The sequence below is a fragment of the Microcaecilia unicolor genome, chromosome 6, assembly GCF_901765095.1.
Source record: "Microcaecilia unicolor chromosome 6, aMicUni1.1, whole genome shotgun sequence".
Taxonomy (NCBI): Eukaryota; Metazoa; Chordata; class Amphibia; order Gymnophiona; family Siphonopidae; genus Microcaecilia; species Microcaecilia unicolor.
In genome coordinates this window covers 288,167,172-288,188,508 of record NC_044036.1, presented here as the reverse complement: position 1 = coordinate 288,188,508, position 21,337 = coordinate 288,167,172, and the positions used below count along the sequence as shown (strand labels likewise).

Here is a 21,337-nt window from a genome sequence, read left to right as displayed (position 1 = left end):
ATTAATCATGTGTTTGTACAATATATGTAAAATAGGGAAGATCTTAATAATTTTAAAATAGTATGCAGAAGAAGATAGAATTGGGAATAAACATAAAGAAGCAGATAGGGGAAAAAACAGGGCTGAACTTGGTATCATACAATTCGAAATAAGTGTAATACGTATTCCAATCCCCCCCCCCCCCCCCCCCCCCCCCCCACACACACACACACACACACACACTCACGGAGCTGCAGAGCTCGGCGATGTAGTGACGTCACCAAGTCTCTGGGCTTACTGTAATGCCGTCAGACCGGTCTGTGCTCCGCTTTTGTCTACAGCCTGTTTACACGCTTTACGCATCGTAACTATAACAGTACCAAGATTCATTACTTACCTAAACACAGTTAATACTTACATTTTATAAAGTTTCATCTTTATACATTAACTTTCAAAACTGAACCTGGAGGGGAAAAACCCCCAGACTAAACAGGCTATTTATGCCACTGCACCCAAAGAAAATATAAATATCTTGGCGTAACAGAAAGGCCTGTGTATTGATCAAAAATTAATCTCTTGAAACCTGAGCAAAAACTGTAGGGTGTCTGAACAAATGATTCAAGATTCTGAGAGCAAAGGAGACGAATCGTTAAAAAACACACCTACCTTGCACTGCTAATAACCCTATTAAAAGGTTCATCAATGATGTAATGAAAATAAACAGGGTGGAAATTGCCTCTAAACAGTGGACTGTGTGCTGCTGTAATTAATTCACGGCCTTTTTAATGAATGTGAAAGGGGATCAGATTCCTTTTCAGAGTGTGACATCAGCCAAAAAGGGGCGCAGTCAATCAGAGGGCCGGCTTGGTAGACACGTGCTCAAGCACCTTAAAAACCAAACCAAAGTGACACAAGTTCAGTTCGAGAAAAGGGGGGGAAGTATCATGGAGAGGGCGGAGGGTGGAGGCTGAGCCACGGTCTCTCCCTGGTCTCCCCTTCAGCAGTCACAGCTCGCGATCGCAGGCGGCGCTGGCCAAGGTGCTGAAACTTCTGAGTCGTCGTGATCTGCCGGTTCGTTCTAGTCTTGTGACTGAAGTTAGTTCTAGGTGGGTTTCAGTCAGGAGTGACCTTCGCTCTTTCTCCTTTCAGGATGAACTCTCTCGGCACCCGCTCACTTCTCTCAATGTCTGACCTCGGGGATTGGGGCTTGAATACTGATATTTGAGTTTCTGTCCAAGGTGCTGATAGCTAGTGTGTCACAGACCAGTACTGACGTAAAGAACTATCACCTACTCTTTAATTTTCTGATCGATTTTGATATCACTGAACTGCTTAAGGTGTTGAAATTATCAGTCACTTTTTTTTAATCACTGCTGAACTCTAATCTTTTTTTTTTCTCCGATTCTGACTTTTTTTCTATTTTTTGTTGCATGTGTTTGTTCATTTTATAATCAGGACTGCATAGACCCGCAAAGAAAAGTTTGACTTTGGTTGTGCGTTTATTGCTTTTGCTCTTGCTCTGGGATGTTGACAAAGTGTTTCCATCTGGATCTAATGTAGAAGAAAGGCCCCCTTTTTGGCTAGGAGCTTTGATGCCCAGAATTCTTTATAGAACAATCGATTGAACTCATTCTGCATATTTTCAGGATATTCCTGTTGGGCCCCAATGTTAGTCTGAGGTGCCAAGGAAGGGGGTATAAGTATGGATACCTCAAATGGATTTGGAATTGACTCCATCCTGTCTCACAAAGCAGGGAGTCCAGCGGCAGCTACAGGGGACCCCTTGCTGGGAGACTGCAGATCCCCTTTAGAAATGACCCCTAGGTCCGAGATCAGTAGTGACTGTTCTTCTCCCTCCTCCCCTGGAAGAGACTGTGTGGAGGCGGTCAGTACCAGGCAAGGAGTCGATCTTGGCTTAGAGTCCCACCATCACGGAGGACAGATCTCAGCTCCCTCACAATCCAGGACTGTCACCTCGTCTTTTCTAATCAGAGACATTTTAGCAGATTGCAAGCCCTTGGCAGCCTGTGCTCCCTATTCCAGTAGTAGCCAGGCAGCACAGGAGCCTGGGCATTGTCTATCCAGTAAAGTCGGGGAAGACTTTAGAGATAAAATAGACAAAAGCAGCGCCACCTCCTCAGACTCCGAGTACAAAGGTAAGAAGCTTCAAAATTCTATTACACTCCAGAACTAATTGGCAGCTTTGCTAGAGAAATATCCCTTGGCCAGGCAACATCGATTTTATAATTCCAGAAATAATTGCACATTTGATTGTATTTATATGCTATCATTGTTTTCTCCTTTATCTTAGTTATATGTATTCTAAAGTGAATATTTGCTCAAGTATTTTGGATTGTACTCTATTTATTAATTTTGGTGAAGGATTAACCTACTTGCAAAGAGCCTGAGAGAAAATGGAGGAAAGTGGGTTTCTGATTCCACTTACTGGAGCTCAGTCTTATTTAAATACATTTTAGTTAAATTTTTACACAAACTCGTCTGTTCTCCATTTTTCTGCTCTTCATTAAGGATTTACCCACGACTTTTTATTTACTTTTATTTTATACTGAAATACATCACCATATATTAAAAGGGTCAATAAATTCTGATTTATCAGTTTCTTATTTTGCACATATTATGATCCTGAATACCGAAAGGATGCTCAAGTTCAATGAAATTAATCCATCAATTCATGTGTGTGGAGAGCATAAGGCAACACAGGCCTTATTTTGTAATAAATGTTCTGTTTGGAAAATCATATAGGAAGACCAATTTATTTTATCTTAAATTGTTAACACTTTTTTTTTCTGTTCATGTAATTTAAATGCTGAGAAGTCTCAGGATTAAACACTAGTTTTACTATACCAGAATAATTAATTCCTTTGGATCAGCATCATACCATAAACTCTTTCTCAATTGCAAACGTTAGGTACAATATGACTAAGAAATTGCATTTCCCGAAATCCTATATGTGGCAACATGGTTAATGCACAAAAACATAAAAGTTGAATAAAAGAATGAAGGTCTTATGGAAAACAGTTATATTTCTAATGATAATAGCTACTACCTTTCTAGTTGTAGGCTTCTACATATTATGGGTATATTTAGAAACATGTTTTTTTTTCTTGCATTGATATTATAGAAAAGGTATTTAGGTTTTTAGAATATTAATTTCTAAACAGTGCAGACAAAAAAACCCCCACACTTTCCAAAACCTTTTAGGATTAGATAATAGTGGAAGGTGAGATTATTTTTGGCTCACCTTGCAATTAATTAAAAAAAAAAAAAAAAGCTTTCACATTTAAAGAAGGAGAATTAAAAATGAGAGAAAGTTGTGAATTTATTTCTGCACCCTTATCAGTTTAGGAATGTAGTAAATGGAGACAAAAGCAGCTTTGTTTGTTCTGAAGGCATGTAAGTCATGTAAATGGGAAAGCAATACTACAGTGTTAAATTGGTATCATGGGGGCCTTGAATGTAGACCCTAGAAAGTTAGTCTGCAGTTGGTCAGTAATACTTGGACCATTGTACATAATGTGCAGACAGTATTAAGACCAAGGCTATCAGTTATTATTACCTTTAAAAGGAGCAAGGACTCTGAGCAGAAAAAAATACTGTGTGAAACAGAACCAAGAAATACATAGAAATGAAAACCAACATCCTATGTCAAGTAACGTATTTACCTTTAAAATAAGATACTTCAGCCTGGACAAGTAACTTGAAAAGAGAATAATGGCCTAAAATGAGCACTGTTTTCAATATATATTTTTCTGAGCGTAGGAGAAAACTTTTTTTTTTCATTTCAATATGAGGAAAGGATGATTAACCTATATCAATTAAAATGTTGCAACTGCGGTTTTGCAATACCAGTTCAAAGCCCACGCCAGACATTTCTCCTAAACCCCGTTTCCGAATACTTCTCTTTAGTTGTGACTCAAGTTTTATATTGTACAGAAAAGCCAGGCGCTGCGTGAAGAACAAGGGCCCCTAGTCCTTGAATTCAAAATGTATGTTTATTTTATTTGTATTTTTTCTTGGATGAGATGCGAATCTTCTACTTAAGGGTAATTTGAAAATAATAAACTTAATTCTAATTCAAAAGGCAATTTTGGTGCAAATGTGCTAAAAAACAAACTATTTATAGTTTTATAAACACTTCTGCCTCTGTGGAGGGGGTGTATGTGCGTGGGGGGGGGGGGGGGGAGAGTCTCTGTATCGGTTTAGTCAACTCCATTTCCATTACCCTGTGCTCCCGTAACCTGTACTGCTTTGTGCTTTTCTAGAAGTGATGAAAGTTGTTGAGGGGGTCTTTTCTGTTTAGTTACAAAATAGAACTCAGATAAATTAAACAGAAAAGAACCAAAGAGGCCGCGAGTTCACAGAAATTCCCGGGTCCTGCGCTAGCACAGCTGTGTGAGAAGGGGAGAGGCGAGGGTAAAACCAGGACAGGCAAAGCTTCAGCAATTAGGTTATTTAAAACAATAAAAAGAGAAAACATCAGAAAGGATATGAAAACTGGTCGGTTTCTCCTATCAATTTATCCACCGAAATTTGGATTCTTGGAAATCTGAATGCAAAGTATAATGTACGGAATCAGGGCCTAAAATTCCCTACAGCTATATATTTTTTTAAGTTTTAGTTTGTTCGTTTTGGTTTGTTTTGATAGCTTTGTGTTAGGTCTAAACTCAGAAAGGAGAATATGTATCTGAACTATGTCGAGAATAGACAGTCCTCACTTCGGACTTCTTTACTCATCGGCAAATGAAACTTACTTTTAAACTTTCTTCAGCTTAGAAATCGTAAATATAATGATAATTTCAATGAGCATTTTGTAATCGTTTTGCATAGCGGTTTAAGAAGCTTTTTGTTTTGTTTGGAAGAGGAGGACAAATGAACGATTAGTGTTTTTTTTGCTTATAAAATGTGACGGAACAAGGGTTACTGGTCTCTGTCTGGTTTGTTAGATTCTGGGTTTCTGTTTGAAGGATTTAGTTCCCTGGTGGCTTAATTAAGCGGATTATTGTCTTGCTACAGAGAGAAATCAACTCACATTCAACCATAGTCCTGTCACTCCTAAATCCGCCATGAACCGCGCTAAAAACAGCATGCAGCCGATTTATAGTGACCCAACCCCTTCATTATATAATCTCTCCTTAAACAAGATCTGCTGATTTAATTACAGTGCAGAAGTACAAGTTATTCTTCAAAATATATATTGCCCATGAAGATGGCGAAAGGATGCAAATACGTTTTGTCTGTATCTATTTACATATTTATATTATTACAATAGATTTACTGTACGAAATATGGTTAGTAACTGAATAATAATACATTTTTAAACAAAAACGATGTAATATAAGTATTGAATGCGGGTTATAACTGTCCGTCCAATTCTGGCCAGAACAAAACTTCTAGCAAAAATTAAAGAAAAAAAATATTCGGCATCCGATCCGGGTTCTAATTCTGTTTGTCTTTTCTGGGCTCCATTTTTTTTTAACTTCAGGCTTTTTCATCTACTTTCCTCTGTTAAATGTTTGTCAACAGTAAATCTGCATCCTTCAAATTGTTGATTATCTCCATAGGTTTCTTTACGCGAGGCTATATGGGATGGTTTTTTTTTAGCTTGGTTTCGGTTACCTCACTTTAAAAGATCATCATTCTAAATACATCAGTGGAAGGATTATTTGTAAGGTCCAGGATGTAGGTCTTCTGGTCTGAGTCTTGAGTACAACTTGGCTGTGGCTTCTTTTCCCCTGAATCTGAATCACAGATCCCTTCAATACAACAGATTCATACACCTGTATTATGGTTATATATGTTCCGAAGTGACATCATTGTTCTTTGTTATTGCTCTGGCTTTGAACAACAAGGTTCTACCGTTGGGCAATTTGCAATTCTTAACCAGTGCAATCCTGGCAGCCTATGACATGTGCCAGATTAGTTTGTGTTCGTCCCTATATTGTGTAAAGCTCTGGGAATCTTAAACGGTCCACTCTCACAGCCTTAAGTTAAAGTTTGTAACTTTGCTTAGCCTTTCTAAGTGGTGAATTTTCACAGGAATGTAATGGGTTCTGAATAAAATTATGTGCTGCAAATGAACGTACGTGATTTTTGTTTAAGGAATGTTCTGCATTGCAGCTGGGAATTTTGCAGTTTGAATACCAATCATTTCATCAAAAAAGTTTTTTTGCACACGGTGGACTCATCGCTTAATGTAGGTGAGGTTTTTCAGTAATGAAGTTGGAAAACTTGGTAGAAGGAGATTCATACTCCATTCTCCCCTCCCGACCTTTCCATCTGATTCATGGACTTGAGTGGTTCTTGCGGTACTAATGTAAATTTTGTCCCTCTGGTTTGGACGCCAACAGTTATGTCCGGCATATGCACCAATGTGCATTCTTTTACTGTATAAGCAAAGAATTCTCTATCAAGAAACACAGGGTATTTAATATAGGGTTTAACCTGCTTCTATAAAAAAACGTTTGAAAGTGGTTTTATTCTTTAACACAATCAGTTTACCTCTCTTCTGCTTAGCGTTGCTGTACTGAAGGAGTGTGGTTTCCGTAGAAGTTTAAATTCAACCACCAGCCCAAGCAAACATCAAGGAGAATAAATAATTTATTCTAATTTTGCATCTTACAAGTAAAAATTATATAGTAACTCAATAGCAGGAAGCAGATAAAGGCTGAAATGGCCCATCCAGTCTGCCAGTGCCCAGTACATTTATTTTTCGGTAAAATGCTCTCTTTCTTGCGTGTATGATCTTGTTGCTATAACCGTGTGTTCTCTGCAGTGAAGGAAGAAGGGGACCGAGAGATTTCCAGTTCCCGGGACAGCCCCCCAATTCGGCTGAAAAAACCCCGCAAAGCGCGCACGGCCTTCACAGACCATCAGCTGGCGCAGCTGGAGAGAAGCTTCGAGCGTCAGAAGTACCTAAGCGTCCAAGACAGAATGGAGCTGGCAGCGTCCCTGAACCTCACCGACACCCAGGTCAAGACGTGGTACCAGAACAGGAGGTAAAAGAAGCAAGGAGAGAAAAAAATAGTCAAATTATTTGCTAAAGAACATAGTAATATGATTAGTTAAAACACACAGCTTCAAAATTCAGAAATTATGAAACTTTTTCAAAATCAATTTTCTTTGAAAATTATCAGATTATACGGAACCTCAAAACTCCACAAATTAAATAAACAAAGCATTGTACATGGAAACTATTTTTTTTAAACCTGGGAAAGTTTGCTACTACACATTGTAACTAAAACAAATAAGCTATTGTTTGGTACATTTTATTATCTACATTGTGATGAAGCTTACAATATTAAAGTTACTTGATTAATTTTTGTTGGTAAACTGTTCTATTCCCGATGGCAAACAGTGAGTTTATACATTTATCCCACCACCTTGACTAACAGATAATGAAGCTAGAAAGGTAAAGAAAGGAAAATAAAGGGACAGAGAGATCAACCATCCATCCTGATCTGCCAATGACAATAAATCTACCACTCTAACTCACAGCAACAAAATAAAATCCAATCGAAATAAGCAATGAGAAGGCAAGAAACACTGGGTAAAGAAATGACCTAAGTTTGTGCGAAATTTCTTACATTAGCCCAGTAGTCAAGGTGCTAAATGAGAAATAAAATCTAATATCGCTTTCTCTTAAAACAAAATAACATAATAAATATAGAAGTCATATTGTATATGGTGTTTTATTATCTACCTTTCTCTCATAGATTAAAAACATAATATACAATATGCATTTATGTTATTTTAAGAGAAAAAAGGTACGTTTAATTTCATGGCTATACCGTAGAACGAGAGGGATAAATCTATTTTTTTATTACATTTGTACCCCGCGCTTTCCCACTCATGGCAGGCTCAATGCGGCTTACATGGGGCAACCGAGGGTTAAGTGACTTGCCCAGAGTCACAAAGAGCTGCCTGTGCCTGAAGTGGGAATCGAACTTATGCTTATGAGTTTAAAAAGTTTCAGACTAAATTTTCAAATCAGGCTTATCCCAAGTTCTTAGGAAAGGGATATACGATAAACCGCAGTGTCTGGACGTTATGTGTTCCTGACAATATTTGACAATATAGATCTCTCGATAGAGTCACTATCCTTATATCTCTACAGTTAAGAATGCAATCAACTCTTAAGAAGCCTAAACACAACAGCATAACACATTGACATCAATACTAAATAACAGTTACTGCTTTGAGCATGAATAATTAATAACAGTTACACTAATTACACAATTATTATAATTATGAATAATTTACTCCTGGAAATAGGTTTGGCGTTTCAGAAATAAACTGATAAAAAGCTGTGGACGTTCAGGCCTGTCTTCCCTATTCAGCTGATTTATTTCGGAATGAATTCTGACATCTTCAGACAAGCGTCCTTAGGGTGTTACTTTTTTCCTAGTAGAGAAAAAAAATGGCGACCTTTACAAAAGCAAAAATGAGATGGGGAGAAACAAAGTATGTATCATGTTGGGTCTTTTACCTGCGGGGTAGACGTCTCTGAAATAAGACATTTCCTCTCCTGCTTTCCCCGCTGACCTTTGGTCACAGAAGGACCATCAGGGTCTCTCTATCATGGTTCTTTTCTACCTGCTGACGAATTCGACAGCAGCCTGGCAACTTTGAGATTTTCAAATAACAGTGACAATTTGGGGTGGATTATACTGCTCTGGGACAGACATCACGGCCCCGTTGCCTTCAATAGAATTAAAATGTGAGCCGCCCGGAAGCCCCATGCAAAACCTGAAGAGCTTTTAGGAGAAATATCCAGCCACATGAGTGGGGGGTTTTTTTTTTTTGCCCATAATCCACTCCAGATGTTGCTGAATTTCCGATGATTTGAGTTTGAAATACAGAAAGCAAAATATTTGACCTGAGTTTTGTCAGAAACTTATTTTCAAATGACTATTTTATCAAAGTAGGGGATGCACTTGTAGCTTTATTGATTCCCTGATATTATTCCCCTGCCTGTATTCTATAAACTGGGAATCTCAGTTGTAATCCCAATTAGATAGACAGATCGATAAGCAATTTCCTGGTTGTCTGGGTGAGGACTGCGTGACTAATGTTCAATGAAACACATGCAATGGAATTTTTAACTGGAAACAGCGGCTTCCACCTTCCATCCCAGCTGCAGTGGGGAAAAGGTATCTTCCAGCTCGTTGCTCAGACAGACAGACAGATCGGCAGACAGGCAATCTCCTCTGGCTATCTGTCTGTCCTTGGTCCGTGAAGGGAACGATGAAGGTTTATTTAGGGTTCTCTGAGAGAGACCAAAACGGAACACAGCAGGGTCTGCTATGTGGTTGAAACACAATAGGGCCGGGGCTAACTGAGGTGTACCACAGGGGACTGACCTCTTTGCGGTCCAGATGAGTAGAACTCAAGTAGTGTTACTGAGCAGTGTGGAAACTTACAGAGAGGATTAGGATGTAGCAACAAAATTTACGGAGAGGTTGATGACATTTTAAAGTTACCAATTACTTGAAGCATGACTGCTATGGTGCCATCATCCCTCTGTAGTTTTTACTCAGGGGCATCTGAGGAAGAAGGGCAACCTTCGAAAGCTAATCAAGAAATGTATTAAGTTATGTCCAATAAAAAAGGTATCATCTTATTTTCTTTTCCATGTTTTATTTTGTTTGATTTCTATTGATAACCTTAAGAGTGGACTAACACGGCTACCACACTCCTCTACTCAGGGGCATGAAACTGTAATATCTGCACTAACGTCTCCTTGTTTATATATTTGTTTGGGTTTAATTCGGGGTTTCTTCTCCCGTTGTAGGACCAAGTGGAAGAGACAGACTGCTGTGGGCCTGGAGCTGCTGGCCGAGGCTGGAAACTATTCTGCCTTGCAGAGGATGTTCCCTTCCCCTTACTTCTACTCCCAGAGTCTGGTGTCGAACTTGGACCCAGGGGCGGCCCTCTACTTGTACCGGGGTCCCAGTGCCCCTCCTCCTGCCTTGCAGAGACCTTTAATGCCCAGAATCCTGATCCACGGACTGCAGGGAGGAAGCGAGCCGCCTCCAGCCATGCCCCCGTTGCCAGGAGTCCTTCCCCGCGCGGCCCAGCCGCGGTGACCCCTCTCAGAGCATCCCCTGGACCTGCCTTCCGCCTCCACCGGGGGATTATTCCTTCACCTGCAGCAAGAAAACCAAAACTCTCTGAAGGGAGAGGAACTTCAAAATCAAGCAAATCATTCTGAAGTGTACAAATCTCCCCCCCCCCCCCCCAAGTTTCCCCGGGCGGCTGATCCCTTCTGTCCCAACAGCCCTGATTTCGAATATAAGAAATAGAAGCGACCATTTACAGAATCTAGAAACTAAAGGCACATTAAGTTTGCCTGAACACGGAATCTGTCATTGGGAGTACAGGAAGTGGGATCAGAAAGTCGCATTTGCCATAGGAAGGATACAGAGTCAAACATTTTTTTTGTGTGAAATATATAAAAGCTGTTATAAAAGTAATCCAACTAAATGACCTATTCCTAACGCACAGATAAAGAACAAAAGTCAAATGAAGAGTTATGAAAAGTGCAAGTCTAGGAGGAAACAATCGATTTTTTCGCACTTAATTCATTCATTATTGGGTTTAGCCAGGCAGCCCATGCAATATTCTGTTTAAAATCAAGCCCTGTAATATTCTGTTCTACTTATACTCATGTTGATATTTGGTTTTGTCTTTAAAGGAAAATGTTTGTGTCAATAAATGTATCTTTTTTAAGTTCCAATAATTTTTATTAAAAATTTAAAATTTTACAAAGAAGAAAACATACCTAACAAGTGAGAAATACAAAAGATCACATCAGCATTATGCCATAAAATAAAGAGAGGGTAAGTGACCGCCAAATAGAGAGGCCAAGCTGGTAATGAGTGCAAAATATAGAAAACCTGCACATATCATATACCTTAAATGGGTTCCAAATCTTGTTGTGGTGAACTATATGCTTGGACGTTTCAGCTATGTAAGATTCATATTTATAAAATAAACATATGGTATTCCACCACTGTTAAAACAATACCTTGGTATTATCTTTCCATTCAGAGATAATCAATTTAAGGGCTACAGAAATCAATATATCATACAACTTCATATTTTCCAATGATGGTCAGAGAAACTGGAAGAGCAAAATATAAAATGTTTGTAAGAAAAATTAGCATTGAGCAGAATAATATCTTTGACTCAATCAGACCAAAATCCACTTAAATTGGGGCAGGTAAAAATCAGGTGTTCTAGAGAACCCATAACCAGCAGCGTTTGGACAAATTCTTTCTGGTTTGCTTGATTGGTGTCCACAATGCTAAATGTATCTAAATATTTGCTTCTAAAACAGATTCTGTTAAGTATGACTTTAAAGTTTATTACCAGTGCTGTTTCATATTTTATACTGTGCAAGCTTGCTAGTGAATCAGTACAGAGAGACAGGGCCCAGGCCTGGTGGCTGAAATTCCAAATGATGTTCAAAAGCAGGTCACTTGAAAGCTACATTCCCTGGAGAAATCCATATAATGGCATATCCCTTTAATTCTTATTTGGAAATTCTAGATAATTACCTTTTGGGCCAGTTTACAAGAGCAGGTTAGTGTCCTCTAAGGATACCTCAGTCAGGGGTCCTTTTACTAAGGTGCACTGAAAAATGGGCTGCTCTAGTGTAGGTGCATGTTTTGGACGGGCACAGATCCGTTTTTTCAGCACAGCTGTAAAAAAGGCCTTTTACAATTTTTGCTGAAAATGGACAGATGGCAAAATAAAAATTGGCACGCGTCCATTTTGGGTCTGAGACCTTACCACCACCCATTGACTTAGTGGTAAGGTCTCATGCAGTAACTGTGTGGTAATCATCTACATGCATAGAATGACAATTATGCCCGGTTTCTGCCATTCACAGGAAAATAAAAATTATTTTCCGGCGCGCATAGTGGATGTGCGTAAAAAATAAAATTACTGCCTGGGTCACATGGTACCTGGGTGGTAACTCTAAATTGACGTGCATTGGGTGCGTGTAGGTGCCTTACATGGCTTAGTAAAAGGGACCCTCAGTGAATTTAGGAATGATAACTACACCCAGAATATAGTTTTTCACCTTAGTTTTATAGCAAATCCCTTTAAACTGTGCTTCTATGAAATTGGCCCCAAAGTCAATTTTATAAAGTGTTATATTTGTAACAATCAGTTCCTTCTAGCACATTTGTTCCTTAGAGAACCACTGTACAGAGTTCTTTATCTTTAAAGGATATGTCCAGCTACCATGAGTCCAGGTATTAAGGGACCCACACACATGCAGTAGGGGACTAGGTGTCCCCTGGTGGTAATTTCGGATATGGCATGCGCTCATTCTGGTGGTAACATGAGTAACATAGTAAGTGACCGCAGAAAAAGACCTGTATGGTCCATCCAGTCTGCCCAACAAGATAAACTCATATGTGCTACTTTATGTGTATACCTGACTTTTATTTGTATCTGCCATTTTCAGGGCACAGACTGTAGAAGTCTGCCCAGCACTAGCCCCGCCTCCCAACCACTAGCCCCGCCTCCTAACCACTAGCAATTCATTTTTTATTTTCTACCGCATGTGGCGTTTCCAGCAGTAATTGGCAGTTGGTGTATGTGTAGCACATGAGCCTTTACTGCTAGATCAATGGGTGGTGGTAAGACACAACTAGTTTTAATTTTAGCACAGGCTTATATCCCAGTCCATAAAAAAATGCCCTTTTCCCCAGACATGGTAAAAAATGGCCCAGTGTGCACCAAAAACAGGTGCCCAAATTACCACAGGCCACAGCTTAGTAAAAAGGAACCCTAAAAGCAGTACCTATGTAACAGAAATCCACTAGCCCAGGTTCCTTACAATTCAGTCTACTGCCTTTTCCTCAGGCCTTAGAATTCGGAGAGGGAGAGAAGGGAGTAATAGTAATTCACTTTACAAATAATTTCCTATAATCTGGAAACTGGGTTTTAAATAAAACAGTTTAAGGTGTGACTTTAAATGCATTTTGGATTAAAGACATTGTTTAAAAAGTGTCCTTTCCTGCATCTCAGCCAAGCTCCTTTCTATACCAAGAAAGCTCAGAGCTGGTATTTGATGATGGCTTTATGTCCTTTAATGCCTACATGCAAACAGGTATGTAAGCATATGTTTAAAATAACATGGATCACAACATTTAAAGTGGCAATCTGTTTGTAATGTGCTTCTTCAGTTAATGTGTAGTTTCAAAGATCCATTTTGTGTAATTTAGAAAAAAATTCTGCTATTCCATTTGGGCAGGTTTATTTTGTATAGATTTTGTGTAGAAAAACTCATCTGCCCTTTCCCACGTTCAATATATCGATAAGACATGACCCAACTATGATGATGTAGAAACAACTGCCCTTCGGATCACAATCCTCTCTAGCACTCCTCCAGTCGACTCATCCATCTCCTAGGTCTAATTTACATGCCTTTTGCATTTCTTTGAAAAACAGATCTTAAAGTTTAAAAAAGGGACTTCTACAAAGCTGTGAAGAGAAACTAAGAACCAGTTTTAAATATATTTAGATTGCAAACTGCTTAGGTATATATAATTAAAATCAGTATACCAAGACAAGACAATTAGACTATACATACTACATATCACACCCTCATATATAGGATCAATTTTAGAAATACATTTCTTCTTAATTTTTTTTGTCACTGAAATAGTTCTGGCATTTGTGCTACCCAGTCTCACAGTTTACATAAATAAGGAGAGTTTATATGTTTGTCTATTGTATATATATTGCACAATAGGGATGTAATATATAGGGTATTCCGTATATGCTTCTTCAGTTCACTCAATGGGTCCAGTTTCACTACAGGGATACATGTAAATATATTATATATAATATTGTTTTCTTTCATAAGGAATTTTCCAAATGTATATTTAATAACCTGTAAATATTGTGTGCAAAGTGTATAAGACCTATTTATTTGTGTAGCAGCTCTCCTCTGACCTCTGTGAGATGCTCTGGCTTCCTTCACACTCGCTCTTATAGGAGGCTGTGGGTAAACCCTTTATTTAAAGAATACAACTTCTGTTCTGTCTTTTTTTTAATGTTGAAATAAACTTCTTACATACGAAAATATCCGATCCATTTTTTTTTTTGCCTCTACATTTTTCCTTTGGTTTCTACAGATTCAGCAAAGTTCAGTTCTGACAGTTTTGGGTGCAATTTTGTTTCCATCACGTTCAGGACCATTTCTTTGTAGCCAGAAAATACTTCTACAACTGGAAGATCCAAAAATGCAAAGGCTAAAAGCCGAGGAGGCCCTGACAGTCTGTGGCCGGCAAAGTGTAGGCATGTGCGTATAATGGCTGGCACTAGCCCCCTCCCTGTCATCTTTTGTTCCTGAGCTGTACTGGGGAACCTCACACCCTCGGAGCAAAAATAAAGTCATTGTGTTTTGATAACAGGGATGAAGCTGAATTATTAATGCTTATCCTAAGTGTATAATTGCCTAAGTGCTTTAAATGATCGCTTTGGAAAATGGATTGTTTCCACCCTTTAAAAGTGTCGCTCATCTGCTTGAAGCCAGCTAGCCAACAGCTGGCGACCGGCACAGACTGAATGCGACTACCGACTCCGAGAGCTGACAGATGGGCGGCGAGGCTTAGCCCTAGCACCCCCCACTTCCACCCCCTCCCCCCGTCTTTCACGTCCCTTCCCTTCTCTACAGCTTGTGCACGAGTGAATTTACAGTTCTTTTTGGAAGGTGTGGGGGGGGGGGGGGGGAGAGGGGGTTTCACTATTCCTTCTGCAATTCTTATTCTCAAGGATTTCATCTGTTTATAGGTTTAGCTGATAAAACTGGCACGTGTTGACTTTAATCAGATATAATTCGCACTCCCTGAAAACTTTACAGAACTCGCCACATTTTCTACTGAACCCTCATTACAGGAAAAAAAAAAGAAAAAATTTATCAGAAACTTTCGAATTTCACATATCGACATAAGCCAATGAGGGTCAGAAGGCAGCCCCTCAGTCAGGTATAAATTCTCTAATAGCACGCAGGGCACTAGGACAACTTCCATGAAAATTCAAAACAAAAAAAAACCTCAACTGATGACATGGATCTACTTTAAAATAAAGCTTAGTCTGTTACTAATCACCACTGAACTACAAACTACCTCGTTGCTGCACTTGTTTTTCCTAGAACAGAGGGGAGTCCGATAGAAGGGGTTTGTTTATTATACTGAATTCAGGAAGCCGCCCTGAAACCCTCCAGCCTATTGCTATGGGAGTGATTTTCTGCTTGTGAGTGGCACAGCTTCAAGCTAATGCTTCACATTTCTTGAGCGGGTTTGAAATCAGGTAGGAATAAACCCCCATTTGAACATCCGACTGTTTCTGCAAGTTCATTTTATAGCGGTTTTCTCTAGCACCAAAATTTAAGCGCTTTCTTGGCGTAAAAGCCAGCTCTGTGGGTGCTGGTGGGTCCTGAGCACCTCCCAAAATTGAGCAAGCGTCTTCATTATGTCCACGGAGGGGTGATTTATATAGTTCTTTGGCAGCCCCAATCATTTTGAAACGTTGGCACCTGCCCTTTAAAGAGGAATTTTGTATGTTCCAGTGGACATATTTATTTTATTTATTTATTTATTTATTGCATTTGTATCCCACATTTTCCCACCTCTTTGCAGGCTCAGTGTGGCTTACAATACATCCTGAATGATGGAAATACAATTTGTTACAATTTGATTATGGGTTACATGGTGAGGAATTATGAGAAGACAAAGTGAAGATAACATTATGAGGCAATAAGAACTATAGGATATCAACTTGAGGATAACTTCATGAGACATGACACATTTCTAGCTATAAGTGAGGGGTTTCATATGTGGTGAAGGTACGTAAAATGAGAGTGCAAAAGGAAATATTATGAGACATTTCTAACTAAATATAAGGAATGTATGTGTTATGATCTTTGTGATATATTTTGTCACAAAGTTCTGCCCCAGTCCTGCTGGTGGTATCTATGTGTAACTGAAGAACGACGCCCCGGATGAAAGGGGGCTGGTTTGTGGAATCGTCTTATGAACAGACAGTTTTGCAGCAGATTGAGATCAGTATTAGTTCAACAAAACAGAGATTTCAGCATCTTGGGAGAACTGTTAAAGAGTACTAGCGTTATTTGTGTAACCAACCGTACTTTCATCTAAACCAAGGGAAACGATAAACTAACACGATAAACAAGGCCCAACCGCTACTGTTACTAGAACAGGCCTTTATGATTAATTGGTAGTGCTGGCGTTATTATAATTTTGCAAAATGTGCAGCAACGAATTAAAGGCAAGAAGCCCCATTTCTTTGTGAAAAGTGCCAGTTTTTGCATGTGAATGGGGCTTAAATCCTCAGGCTTGGAAGGGGGGGGGGGGGGTGGGATTGTCCACAGCTCAGGGTTAATGAAGTGAGAAAGAAGTCCCTCATAGCACTAGCAAACACACACACACACACACAACCCCCATACAACAAACCCAGGCGAAATCCTACATGGATTGACTTAAACCCAGGGGATAAGTGTTTTAAATTAATCTCATTGAATAAGAATGAGACCAAACAAAACTCTTTAAAATCATATTAAAAATCTATCAAAGGACAACTCGCAGTGGGGTGTACATTTCATTTTGTGAGAGACGAAGGTGAAATCCAACCCACGGTGTTCACATTTACACAGGCAGAGTAAATGAAATACACATTCCCCAATATTTAATTTTCGTTGTTCCTCCAAGCAGAATTCACACACTACACTAATGAAATACAACCCTTTTCAACAAGTTTATAATGAGAGCATTTGGAAATTGTTCTAGCCTTACCAGGCAATTGTGAGCATTGTCACAGTCTAATTCCGTTAAAGTTCTTACAGGTTGAGTTATTCAAGAATTGCCACTGTTATGTTTTGTGCTAGATTTATCAACAAAGAAACTCATATTCCATTAGGGAAAACAATGATTCAAACGTTGAAGGTTAAGCAGCTGGTCCCCCTTAGCATGTATGAAATAGCACGAAATATACACAAAAATAACATGTCTGAACCTGTGTGTGGCTGAAAAGAGATGGACGATGGTGGACAGGTTTTTTTTTGTTTTCATTAGAAACAACAAATCTGTAATAAAAACACTCCGGAATAGTAAAATTGATATCTACTAAGACAGAGGTAACTCACCTCCTCCCTTTAACAGGCAAAAGCGATCATCTATATATTGGACCATTTACAGTAAAGCAGGGCACCTAGGGGCTTCTTGCAAGAATCAAGGCATGGGGGGAGGAGGAGGAGGGGGGGGGGCTGGCTAAAGACATCAGAACAGCAGCACTGCCGAAAACGTTTCTAATAATTCAAGCAGTTTAGCCAAACAAAATCATTAACATCCCCCCATTGTACTTTGGTTTTTATTTAATTCCCAAAGCAAAAGGGGGATTTAAAGATTTTGAAAGCTCATTCTTCAAAGGTGGAAGCTGACAAAATTGTTCTTACCAGTGTTGTATTGTTACCAGAAAGAAGAGATAGAAACACATCTGAATAAGGAACAGAAAATCAGAGCATCATCTCAAGGAGGGAGACATTTGGAAGCAGGGTAGGGTATTTTAATTCCCAAAACAAGCATATACATTAAAAATAAAACACCTTAAACAAAGTTGCTTACATAAAAAATGTTCTCTGAGGACAGCAAGATGGCAGATTCATATCTGGGTGATATCATGGAGCCCCTTGAGAGCAAGAGCTTTCCGACATGGTCTATTGAAAGTGAGCATCATGGTGGACTGGTAACAAGTGCTTGAAGAATACTACAGTTCTGAAAGACAAACTTTGCAAGACAATCCTGTACCTCCCCACGTCTTCATGTAGAACATTATTCCCTCCTGCATCTGAATTATCACAATTTTGTTGGCCAACTGATCTCTAAAAATAGAGCTTTCCAGTTAGCCTTGTCCCAAGGAAATTAATTTAGCTTCTGAAATGAAATGTCATATACTATGGCTGTGGAGCCCCTCTACAATAGCTTCCCAGCTCAGGCTGGACCCACTTGTGGTTAGGATAATTTGGATATGGATCCCAATGGCCACATTTGATTGAACAAGATACCAGGACAAAGAGTCCCTGAACTGCCAAGTGATTTGGACATTGCTGAAACAGAGAACTTGAGTAGCTCACAGCTATAGTGCTTGTCTCATTTTGGGCAATGGAAGGAAGCAATATGTACTGTTGAAGGCATCAGGACCAACACCCTCAACCTGTGCCATACCAATGGCTACCAATGCTTTCTCATTCCTTTGACTACGGATATCAATTTAGTAATCACCTAGAATCCTAGTTATTTAAATATATAAAATAATTCTATCTTGGGAACAGAAGTCTTTTCCTAGAGTCATATCTAGAAAAGCTGCTATAAATTCCAGTTGAGATGAGCTCATGTGAGGTTGGGTTAATTTATCTTTAGTAACAGCAAATGTTTTCGCTTGTTGATTCTTTGGCAGGTTCCTGAGATGTGTTTTTGGCCCCTTACCTAGATGGGGAAACATATTCACCTCCAATTAGCATAAAAATATGCCACAATCACTGCTAAACATTTTGGGGGTAATTTGAATTGATTTGACCATATAGAACAGCATTTTATATGAACAAGTAGGTACTTCTAAAATTCCAGTATCGAGATGCCTAAAATTAAGTGCTATGAAAACATGTATCAGATCCAATTCTTATCAGCATTTACATGCACAAATTTACTCCTGCCTTGGACTGAGTGTACTGTAACTTTACGCAGCAGCTTTCCAGACTGGAAGTGATTCAAAGAAAAGCGACATAAATTGTATGCAGTTTGTGTAGCAAGACGTACGAGGAGAGATTTGATGACCTGAACATGTATACCCTGGAGGAAAGGAAACCAGGGCTGATATGATATAGACATTCAAATATTTGAAAGATATTAATCCGTAAACAAACCTTTTCTAGATGGTAGAATTAGAGGACATGAATTGAAGTTGAAGGGAGGCCGACTCAGGAATAATGTCAGGAAATATTTTTTCACCGAGAGGGTGGTGGATACTTGGAATGCCCTCCCACAGCAGGTGGTGGAGATGAAAACCGTAACGGAATTCAAAATGTGTGGGATAAACATGTAGGAATCCCGTTTAGAAGGAATCAATCCAAAGAAGTGTAGCGGAGACTAGGTAGCAACACTGGTAACTGGGAAGCAAAGCCAGTACTGGGTGGAATTCTACGGTCTGTGCCCTGATCATGGCTGGATAGATCTGGATAGGCTGGAATGGGGCTTTTCAAGGGCTTTGATAACTTCAAAAGTTTTAGAACAAAGACAGAGCCGGGCAGACTTCTACAGTCCATGTCCTGAAAATAGCATGGACAAATCCATATCAGGTATACATATGTTATATCATCTCATACCTTACATAATGAGTTTATGTTGTTAGGCAGACTGGATGGACCGAATAGGTCTTTATCTGCCGTCATCTACTATGTTAATATGTGATGTGAAAAAGCACCCCCCATTTTCCCTATTATTGCACATATGTCATACTGAATGCTTTTTGATGTTTAGATTAAATGTAATATTAGACTAAGAGAACCTGAGTAAACACATAACAGATTTTTTTTTAATTACACATTTATTTAAGGAACAAAGTTATCCAGCACCCATAGCACCCATGTGAAAATGTAACTACCCTCTTAGGTATTCAGTCATCCAATTGATGAAATGTAATTGATAGATTCAGCTGGTTGAACACAGCCAGGTTCAATTGCAGCCAACCTTTTTGAATTTGAACTTCACTATATATTGAACCTTACCATAAGAGTGAAGTAGTTACCACAAAGTTTCTACAAGGATGCTATGCCACAATCAGAAGAAATTTTAGAAGACATGAGGAAAAAAAGGTGTTGAAATATATTAGACTGGAAAGGGCTATAAAGCTATTTCTAAAGCTCTGGGACTCTACCGAACCACAGTGAGAGCCATTATCTCCAAATGAAGAAGACTTGGAAAAGAGGCGAATCTTCCCAGGAGTGGCCAGCCTGCCATAATTGCACCATAGGCACAGTGACAACTCATCCAAGAAGTCACAAAACATCCCAGAAGAACATCCAAAGAACTGCAGGCCTCTTGACCTTTTCCTTTACCATGAATTTGTTCAAGGCCCCAAGGTCTAGAATGGAATAGAGTCCACCTGTTTCATTTTTAATCAGAAAGTAGTTGAAATCAAATCCTTGTCTTTGGTCCCCTGATAGAACAGGTTTGATGGGAGAAGAGTTCCATATAATGTGCCATACTGGGTCAACTCAGACCAAAGGTCCATCAATCGCAGAAACTTCTATTTGATAGCAGCAAATCCAGATCTGAACTACCCAGAATATTCATAGGAAGTAGATCCATTCCTTATTGTTCACACCCATAGATGGAACAGTGGCTTTCCTAATGGCTTGGCTTATGGACTTTTCTTCTGGGAACTTGCCTAAACTTCTTTCTAAACCAGCTATTCTAGCTTACTCAATAATACTCTCCACCAACAAATTCTGCAGCTTAAAAAATATGTTGCATGAACATTTTCTCCAAACTGTTTTAAATGGGTTACCTATTTCATGTCATTTCCTCACTTGAAATGCTAAAACTATTCTGTACCTCAGCTACACCACATCATAATCCCAGTCTGTTGTCTCTTTTCCAAGCTGAAGAGTCTTCAAGAAGAAGGTCTTGATGTCAAGCGGTAAACCAAGATCCTCTCAGTGGACAATTTAGCAGGGTTTCCAATATATATTATACTGATAACTCAACTATTTAGGGTTACACTGGACCAATGAATTACATAAAATTTCAGCCTTTCTGCCAAAGGGAGGTTTTCTATAATGAAAACCAAAATTCATGCTATGCCTTCCTGGATTTAGCCAAAAACCCATTGTTTTGCCTGGGGAACTGGATGTGGTTTTGGGATCCTCTTGCCTGGGGCAAGAGTTAGGTCCCCTGCTGTTGATAAGGGGTGAAGGATAATGCCTCTTCAGTGGAGAGACGTGTCTCTTCAGTACCCTACTTGGATAATGTGCAGGGAAGGTTAGTGATGCTGTAAAGAGGGTCTTTTCTGATCCACAATGGTCTTATCTGATCCACTGCCTCTGACTTTATCCCCCAAAAGGGTTTCTCCTTTGCAAACTATTCTTGCATATCTGACCTGAGGCAGGGCCTCCGAGAGACTGAGCCGGGCCTGCCCGCGGGGCCCGCTGCCCCCAATCGCTCCTTAGGTCGCCGGCGCTGCAGTCCCCAGTCTCCACCCACCCACCCACGTCGACAGCCCCCCTCCATCCACCGTTGGG

At 39.5% G+C, this 21,337-nt stretch overlaps 1 protein-coding gene across 1 annotated transcript; it reads left to right on the top strand.

Moving 5' to 3' along the window:
* Positions 1-1,681: 1,681 nt before the first annotated feature.
* BARHL1 (BarH like homeobox 1) lies at positions 1,682-10,085 on the top strand. Its single transcript, XM_030207570.1, has 3 exons — positions 1,682-2,135; positions 6,773-6,995; positions 9,791-10,085. The coding sequence occupies exons 1-3, from the start codon at positions 1,682-1,684 to the stop codon at positions 10,083-10,085; spliced, it is 972 nt and encodes a 323-aa protein (XP_030063430.1).
* The last annotated feature ends 11,252 nt before the right edge of the window (positions 10,086-21,337 follow it).